Below are 9,819 nucleotides of genomic sequence, written 5' to 3'. Positions count from 1 at the left end.
CAGGAATGTGACTTTGAAAATCAGACTGCCTGGAGCATGGTTTATAATGAAAATACAGTCACTATATGAGGTGGTGGAATCCTTTGCAAACTCCCAAACTATGGTACATCCATATACTCCAGAAGATGCAGGAACTATTAAGTGTGGCTAATTTATGACTGGAGTCTGTGTCTCAAAATACTATGCCCATAGGCAGAGTGTGTAGTGGCTTGCCTTTCTAGTTCTCCCATGCTTCACCTATTCACTTGACTTATGTTTAGTGACATCAGTTTGGATGAAACATTTAGTAGTTTCCTCTTACTGTCTTCATCGTATGTTATGAGAAAAAGAAGCGACAAAGAGAAAAGGAAGTAGTTTCCCCCATCTGTCCAGCAAACTTACAGAAAGAAGTGGAAGCTAAGGAAGCTTAGAGAGCTGCCACAGCCATAGCTTGTGGGGACTGTCCATTCCCACCATCTGCCTGCATCTGTTCTGCTCTGAGTTTATCTTAACCTCCAGCCAGGTCAGGGGAGCCCTTCTTGGCTTTTAGGCTTTTCACAGGCTTTTGTGGCCATGACTGCATAAACATGAGTAGTTAGTAATGTAGTGGAAGAGCAGTTGACTGCCTTAAGACATACACAAGTGTTCAATTTCATGCTTTAGCAGTGAATATACCTGGATGAAAATCCCTTTTAGTATTCCTAACCTGTATTATAAGTGCAGTCAAAACAGTTCCTGAAATCCATTCTTGCCCTTTGTGCTTTAGTTTTCTTTCTGAAGGAACAGAGATCATCTTGCATCTTCTGTGCATCAAAATATATTGCTAATATATTGGTAGTGCTTCTCTCTGAGGATTTCTAACTCCATACTATGAAATGTAGTAAATATTTTGAAGAAGTAGCAATTTATTTAATGAATCGTCCACTCATTTAAAACTGTACACTAACAATGAGATGTAATGGGCAGCCAGCAAATGAGGTTTAGTAGTAGTAATAATGATGATCACAATAGTAGTAATAATTTATCTCAATAGAGCCAGTATTGCATTTTTAATTGAATGGGCAAGTACCTTAGGATTTTTTTTGCTTATTTAAAAATATCAATTGTTGTATGAGTTTCCTTAATACCACTTTATCTGTACACAGTAAGATTAGTTTTCAAAAATTATCTTATTAACAGTTTTGTGTTATTTTGGAGAGGATGGAAATACACATGGAATTATGAACACATGCATCATTCTCTTTTACATCACATCTTTAAGTGAACTTATCTATTATTAATCAACGTACTTAGATCTTTATAGCTACATACCAACTGTAGTTAAAAATGCCTTTTGTAAAGCACAATCCAAATAACTTTGTAATATACAATCAAGAAACTTAAGGTAATTAAGGTAAATTTTTCAGAGAAAATTATATTGGGAAAGAATAGACTAGAGAACTTGATCTATGTAGTGATTTTTAAAAAGTCAACAAAAAAAACCCAACACACCACACACAAAAAGAAAAAAAATAATTTGCTTTTATCCTAGGTTTGATTTCTGAGATTTTCTTTGTGTCTCCAAAACCTTTGTCATTTGAGTTATTTGGATATATGACTGATGTTCCTAATAGGATGCTTCATTTGCAAGTAATAGAAATGAATTTCTTAAGAATAGTTCAAATTTTCCTGTATTTTACTTCCACGAAACATCAGTAACTGCTTAGGGGGAACTACCAGTCAGTTTAGAATTTGACAAAGGTGACTTTTTCTTGTTCAATGATTGTCATAGCATAAATACTTTGTAACCTCTAAATGGGCAGTGAAAAATAAGTATTTTTGTGTGTGTCGTTATTCCTTTTTTTAATGAAGAAGGAAGTGTTATTTTAGAATTCTACAGAGACCATTGTTTTTGTGAATATCTGTAGTATATTTTTTATTTAGGTAATATTGTCTGACTCTTGTCTGAGGATTGTGATGTTGAAGCATTGTAATGTTGAAAAATAATTATGAACTATTGAAAAGTTATTTTATATATACATCTTTGGATGAATGAAATAAGCTAGGTGGTATTTGTAGCTTCACAATATGAGTCATAAGTGCCTGAATTGTAAAGGTATGCACTTCACAAATATAATAAATACATATAGACATGAGAGCATCCTTAAGAACATTTTCCAGTCAGACAGTGTATGCTGAGAACACTGTATTTAATCTTCAGTTTTTAACTTAAGAGTATTCAGAAACATACTTTCTCTACAATATGCTAGTTACAGAGTAAGCAATATCATAACCATTGGAAAACCAGTATCTTTCTTCATGTTTTGATCTGCAACCTCTTTTTTTTCCTCCTTCTTAGGAATGGAAAAGTGCTGGAAAAAATTTGTCCTGCAATAAATTATATTTTCAGAAGACATAATAATTTTGTCTAATTTAGTGTTAGTTGAAATATGTAAATGATTATAGATCTTTTAATTAGTTGATTTCCTGTGTGGTGATGTGCACAGACTACTAGTTACACTTAGTTATGGTGCTAACATTAATAAATAATGTGGTCCTATACAATATTCAGCTCAAATTTCATTGTGCCTCTGTGTGACTGCCAGGTGGTCCTCCTTAACATCTGCTTTTTCTAGTACTTGGAATTTTTATGTGCTTGAAGGTGTAAAGTGTAATGATGTATTCACATGTGCTATCCCAAGATTTGAATTACCATATACTCCAGTCAACTCTACTTTAATGGCAATCTTGGATAGTGCAGACGAATTAGAAGATGGAGTTACTGCTTGCAGACCTGAGCTGACTCTGCAAAGCTGGCTTTTCAGGTCTTTATGTGTCTGGTTTGATAGATGTTAAAAGCCACTTTGGACTTAGGGAAAGGTATATCTCATTCACAAAAGTATGGGCTGAATTAGTAAGTTTTCCTGGAACTAGAAACGTTGACATCACTTTGTAAAGCTAAGGTAGTTCTTTGCAGAGTTAATGTGGGCAGGCAGAATTAATCAGTTCAACCATACTCTGCATAAAGATTGTTAATATGTAAAAAGTTATATTTGGGCTCTATCTGTATCTGAATCAGTAACCTTTATTGGTTCAGTCTGTCTTGCACAGAACCAGCTTGTATGTTTCAGTGTTTGTGGCATGATTAAGTAGCAACTTGCCACTTTTTATTTCTGTGTTGACTGATGTGTTTTATGTGCACTTGAAAAGACAGAAAAATGTTTATTTTTAGGGTGTTGATTTGACTTATAACTTGTATTTGGAGTCCTATCAGGGTTTCTAGTATTTGCTTGGAGATTGTATTAATATGAGGTAAGAATAACTCCAACCCATGAGTTTACTTCTAGTTTCTTATAATGGACAAATAAACTGTCATACAAAGAGAAGGGGGTTGATAAATCACCTGGACAAGTGGAAGTAGAATATTTTAAACTTAAGTCTGGTGCCCTGTTCATCCATTTTAAGATTTTTTGGTTTGTTTTCAATATAATATTAATAATATTTATTATTTTAATTTAGGTCCTAATCCTGCAAAGCTGTATACAATTTCTGAACTTTATGCATAATGGGTTATCTTCCTAAATCATAAGATTACTTATGAAGGATTATAATAAACACCATCTATATGGAATTTTCTTTAAACTGTTATTTTTTTTAATGTAAATCTTCAAGCCATTACATGAGCTTCTTATAAATTGTCATGTAGTAAAAATGATGAGTATCTTATTTTAGATGACAAATACAGTAGAAACTCTCGGGGTAAGAAAAGATAGATGCATACAACCTACTTTGAAATTGATTTGACAGGTTGATGGGCTGATACAAGCTTTGAAGTACTGTAAATGGATATTATCTGTGTTTTTTTGCTGCTGACACTCTGTGGAGCATTCTGTATGTGATCTTAGACTGTATTGTGACCATTCAACAATGAAGCAAAACAAGGCATTATTTCATGTTCATAGCATGGACTTTGCCTTCATGGTGTAATTTTCGCATGGCAGCCTTGCTCACCAAATAGAATACATTTTGTTTCCTCAGCACATTTCCTATTGGTTGGTGCTGTGATGGATTCACCAATCTCAACATTTCTTTAAGGTAAAATACTGTATTTGGGGAGCAAGCAAACCTTTACCTGAATATATACTATCAGTAAAATTGAAATCTATAAAATGCAGGTTGAACATTTTCTTAAATTCACTTTTTCATAGCTGCAACAGCCACAGTTTTCACCCTTGCCTGTGCCTACCACCAGTGTGAAAACCTTCATGGTTGCAAATAATTGTCCATACAGCTAGGAATTGTAATACCTATTTTATTTTTAGAAAGTATGCGACTTTTTATATGCATTGTATATGCAATACAATGCATTCTGTCATCTACATTTTTGTTATGTTTGAAAAATAATTTAAAATATTATCTTTCTGTCATAAATGTAGTTGTTTTTTTCTTTCTTTCTTCCTTTCCTCTGAGTTATTCAGCAACAGATGAGAGTATTTTTGTTTCCCTCCCACCACCCAAGAATTAATTGTGATTTTTCTCCCACCATGTCTTGTTATGTTTCTTCTGTTGATTTTCATAACCTAGTTTCACTTTCTTGTTGAGTCTGCCCCCTGAAGTATTTAATATCTTTTCTGTTTCTAAACAGTAACCTTTTTTGAACACTTTTTTTCCTTCTCCCTGTGCTTTCTGAACACCTCACTTACAGAAACTGCTGAGATGGGCTGCTGGGAAATTTCCTCATGGCCTCTGTAGTCTCTCTGTGCTTTCCTAACTGGATGAAAGTAATTCTTAGCCTTTATTTTCTCAGGCCTAGATATTATTCTCATGCTTTGTCTGGAGAATGTATAAGGAAGGTTCTCCACCCTGCTGCAGTTCCACTGTGGTTTGTGGTGGGCATCATTGTCCACATGCATGTTCAGCCATTTTATGCCTTATTTCTATGGTAGTAGTGACTCTAGGGACTCAAAATGGGGGATGATGATGTACCTGGTGGCTACAAATTTTGCTGTTTCACATAGTTTCTCTGGATGATAAAAGATTGTCACAGCCCCTGCCTGCATCATTCTGGCACTGTCATCTGGATCCCACTCATCATCTCCTGCCTCTTCCAAGTTAGAGGACTGAATGTGTAAAACTTGGGATAGTCCTGGTCAAATCAGGAGAGGTGACAAAATGATTTTGCACTTCTAATTGAATATGAATCCCCACTTATACTGTTGTAATATGTGAGCAATTATTGGGACAAAAAATTGCCATAAAAAGTAAGATTTGTATTATCTCAAGGAATTTTCACCACTTTAAGCCTCTATCTGTTCACTTAATAGCTAGTGAATATTAAGAATATAACAGATCAATTCTTCTACAAATGTAATCTGAAAAAATTCTTCTTTACATGCAGTGCCACGCTATTGGCTTTCTTGGTTGAACTTCTTAAGAGTTCAGTAGCCATGCAAGAACAAATGCTTGGTGGAAAAGGCTTTCTAGTCATTGGCTACCTCCTTGAAAAGGTATGTTTGGAGGGGTTATTTTATCTTTGTTCTTAGTATTTCTACAATCCGTGTCATATTTTCAGTCACTTAGCTCAATGGACTGGTGGAATAGAATTTATTTGTGATAAAGGTATTTTTGATTTGTAATACTTACAAGTTGTCTACAGTATTCTTTTAATCTTCCTTATCCTCTTATATGTCAATATTCAAAGGGTCAATTTTCTGAAGTTGATCCAGTTTGTCTAATTTTAGTTTTACTTTAGATCTGTTTGTGAATCACTTTAATATATTCATTTGTGTTTCTGCACTCTGTCCCCCAAACTCTTATTAAGGAAAGTTCTTTTTTTTCCAGTTTGTAGAAGACAGATGTGTCATAAATTAAGTTTAAAATTATTTTTTTTTGTATGTGGTAGTAAAAACTAAGATAACCCTCTGTGGCTTAGTTCTGAAATTGTTGAAATTGTTGTCCTGTCCTTTGCAGAAGGAAACTGTAAAATGTTTTCATTTCAACAAAACCAAGGGACTTTCCCTTTACTTGCTTGTTTTCAGACATGATGAGCAGTTATCACAAAACTGAGGTTCAGTTCAGATGCTTTTCTGAGGAGCATTACTGCCTTCTGGCCCTAAGCCCTGTCATTATTGTACTTTAATAGTCTGAAACCAAACTACTGTACTAGGATATTAATACTTTTATGGTTAAATCTCATTATTCTGATATTATTTAATATCTGCTACTGTATATTTCATTAGCATGAGGTAAGTATTGCAATCCTTTGAGAAGTTATGACCAGAGCTTTCTGTTGTCCAATGGTGAAATTAAATAACTATAATGTCACCTTTAAACATGTACTGAATTCTGAAAAAGGATGATAAATAATTTCTCTCATTCTACTTCCTATGTTGTTTTCAGCTAAGGAAATACATTCTTATAGTAGAAAGACTTTACCTTCCCTGAAGTAATACCTAAAAGTAGACAATTTTCTATGCTTCTATGTTTTTTATACTAAGCAGGTGTGATTTAGAACGTCAAAGAGCTAGTCTATGGTGAGGTTTTTTTCAATGCTATGTTTTCTTGTAACATAACCAGAATTAATTTATAAAGCTGCTACCTCCAGGTCTGTGAGTTATACAGTGGCAGGCTGGTGAGCCCTTTGGAGTCCCTTTCTCTTGAATAAAACACTGTGGTTTACACATATTGAATACATATATTTAGAACGTTGTACATGAAATTTTAAAAAAATAAAAGTTTGCATAGTATTCTAATTAACACCTGCTACAATGATTAAACTCAGGGTATGTGAATATTTAAAGGATTTTGATTGATTTCTGTCACAACATAATTTTTACAGTATATGCTGTATTCTCCTTAGCTGCAGTTTTTCAAAAGGATGTATTTTATTTTTTAAGTATGGTCTTATGTTCAGTTGGCACACATGGCAGGAGAAAATCCTTTAGTTTTGTAGCTAGGCTCAGTTTTACTATTTGTAAATTATCTGTTGTTCATTTGCATTTGATCAAATGCTTCAGGGAGGAGAGACAGCTTCCTCCCCCCCACACCTTTTTTTTTTTTACCCCTGACTTTAACTACAAAATAACATATTTGTTCTTATTAGTTGCAGACTATTTATTGTGAATTGGGATGTACAAGCCAAAGGAAACTCAGCATCCAGGCTGAACTTGTGTTACTGACAAATGGACTTAACTTCAAAACATAACAGATCTGCATGTTCCCAGATTGTACTTACAGCAATAAAAGTAATTGGAACATTTTTTAGAGAAGGCAAAGAGAAGGATGTGTAGTGTTTTTTCTTATTAGTTCCATTTGTTAACTTATGTAAAGAAGTTTGACAAAGTTCACATGCTGTGTTATTGCATAGGAGCAGCTCTCAACAGTGATTTGTAGCACATGCTCTGAAACTAAAGGAGTCTCTTGAAATTTGAGGAAACCTTGAACACAAATCCTTCAAATACCTACTCATATTTAAGAAACAAAAGCAAGTTTACCAGTAATGTGTATTTACATACCGAAACACCCAATTTCAGTAAAACACATAATTTAACTGAAAAAGAGTTAATTACTTCAGACAAAGTTCTCAAGGCACTGTGCTGTAAAATAGAAAATCTTGACTGGATTTTAGTAAGACAAAACAAAAACAAAATAAAAGGATTTAACCTGTTGAATTTAGCCATTGGAAAGACTGTCAATATTACTGGAATGTATAAGTGGCTGATATTTTTTCTTACTTTCCTTTCATAGTCAATGACATAAAAACATAAGAGGTTGCATATATTTAGTAAAGATAAACCTGATGAAAATATCCCTTCATCTTTCTGCTGTGAGTATAGTATGGAAGAAGGTTTTTCTTTATCTTCTTTCTCTTTATTCTTTCTGATTGTTTTTCCCCAGTCATCTAGAGTTCATATAACTAGAGCAGTTCTGGAACAATTTTTGTCATTTGCGAAATATTTGGATGGATTGTCTCATGGAGCACCTCTACTAAAGCAATTATGTGATCACATCCTTTTTAATCCTGCAATCTGGATCCATACCCCTGCCAAGGTATTTGTACTGTTGAATGATTGTACAACTATCCCACAGATATTCTTTTACACCATGATACTTAGGTTATTATTTTTAAATATAGTAATAAAAATATTTTTTAAATCATGAGATCTATATCCTGCTTAACTATATTCTCCAAAATCTGTATAGGTTTCTAAAAGCATTTACATTCTTGCCCAAGATTTTTTTAAATTCTATCAAATGACTGTTTCTAAAAATCCAGCCCTTTTTCAGTTGCTGCTGAAACCGTTTTCCTAAAGAAAAGCATGAAAGTATATATTTTTAATTGGCAGTAAACAGTGGGATATATATATCTTTTTTTTTTTTTTACCTATTCACATAAACTTTCATTTTAATTTAAACTATGTATTTAAATTTGATAAAAGCTATAGAAAGTTGTTGTACATTTCTGGTGATATCGAATTAGTTGTTTTTCTAAATAATCCCAGTTGAGGAATGTGGACCAAAGTGAAAAGTGGAATGGTCGTAAATTCTGATAATATATACTTTTTGTATATATATATAAAAAAACCAAAACAAAACAGAAACACAATCCAGTATGTTTATTGTGACATAAATCAGAGAAAGTTTTGCTTGGAAGGGACTTCTGAAGGTCATTCCAGATCCGTCCTATCCCCACTCTAAGTAAAGTTGTTTTATTAGTTTTTAGTTTTCTATATAATATCCAAAGTAAATCCTAAAAAAGCCCTAAAAATTAATCTTATTAATATACATTTACGTGGGTAACTGTTTCATTCTCCAGGTGCAGCTGTCTTTGTATACCTATTTATCAGCTGAATTCATTGGAACTGCTACGATTTATAACACCATACGCAGAGTAGGAACAGTGCTGCAGCTAATGCACACACTGAAATACTACTACTGGGTGGTTAATCCTGCTGATAGCAGTGGCATTACTCCTAAAGGATTGGGTAAGTACAGTGCATAAGAAAGAAACCATAAGCATTTCTTGTATAGGAAGATGTATGATTTAAATGGGTGAAAGCTCCTTTGGTCTGTAGGTAAGGAGACAATGGCAATAATCAGTACCAGTGGTGAACAGCAGAAGGACTACGCAAGGACTTTTTGGTATATAATGCATCTCTGATAGTAATCCTTATATTTATATGTATTCTCAGAAGATTCCAACTCTGTTCTTTACTTGCATACCATATACTTATTTGAGCATGTGTATTAAAATCACTGTTTCTTCTTCTGTAACAGAGAGGAAATGTTAAGTGTGTTTCAGAAACCAAATACAGCTTTGTGAACTTTGAATGACTGGTAGTGTTAACTGACCTTGAAAACAGAGTGAAGACTTCTGTTTCTCACTCCTGAGATATCTGGAGCTGTAGTTCCAGGTTTTTTTGTTTTTTTTTTCCCCGCTAATATAAAATAGAGGTTTATTTAACTTTTCTTATATTCATCCATTTAGCTTAGCTCAGGGAGGACTGAATGGCAGCAACAACAAAATACTATCGTTCATACAGGATAAATGCTGCATGTAACAGATGCGTATTAAACAGACTATCAAATCATTCTAATCCTGCAGACTCCAGCTGTAATGTCATTACATTTAGCTATTACCTATGTAAAGCAAGGAGGATTTGGTTAAAGGCTCTTAAAAATTAATTGGTATAAGAGAACTTCTTAATTATCTTTTTTTCTGTCACCATTACTGTCATGCTGAAAAATTGAACAGTTGGGGGACATTTTAGTGCTGTCACATATCCAAAAATATTTAAAAATGTGACATATATAATGTATGACTTATTGGATAATTCTTCATTTATATGTGAGCTGTTTGCA

At 33.6% G+C, this 9,819-nt stretch overlaps 1 protein-coding gene across 1 annotated transcript in view; it reads left to right on the top strand.

Annotated features, from left to right (window-relative positions):
* Nucleotides 1–9,819, top strand: part of NBEA (neurobeachin) — a 516,495-nt gene that overhangs the window by 140,631 nt on the left and 366,045 nt on the right. Inside the window, exons 13-15 of the mRNA XM_009998372.1 lie at nt 5,357–5,465; nt 7,855–8,007; nt 8,774–8,942. Of these exons, the coding sequence (XP_009996674.1) occupies nt 5,357–5,465; nt 7,855–8,007; nt 8,774–8,942 (431 nt within the window). The remainder of the gene's footprint in view (nt 1–5,356; nt 5,466–7,854; nt 8,008–8,773; nt 8,943–9,819) is intronic.

This window comes from Chaetura pelagica, unplaced genomic scaffold, assembly GCF_000747805.2.
Source record: "Chaetura pelagica isolate M959 unplaced genomic scaffold, ChaPel_1.0 scaffold105, whole genome shotgun sequence".
In the NCBI taxonomy this organism is placed as follows: Eukaryota; Metazoa; Chordata; class Aves; order Apodiformes; family Apodidae; genus Chaetura; species Chaetura pelagica.
Note: the sequence above shows the minus strand (reverse complement) of the source record. Positions and strands in the feature narration are given on the sequence as shown.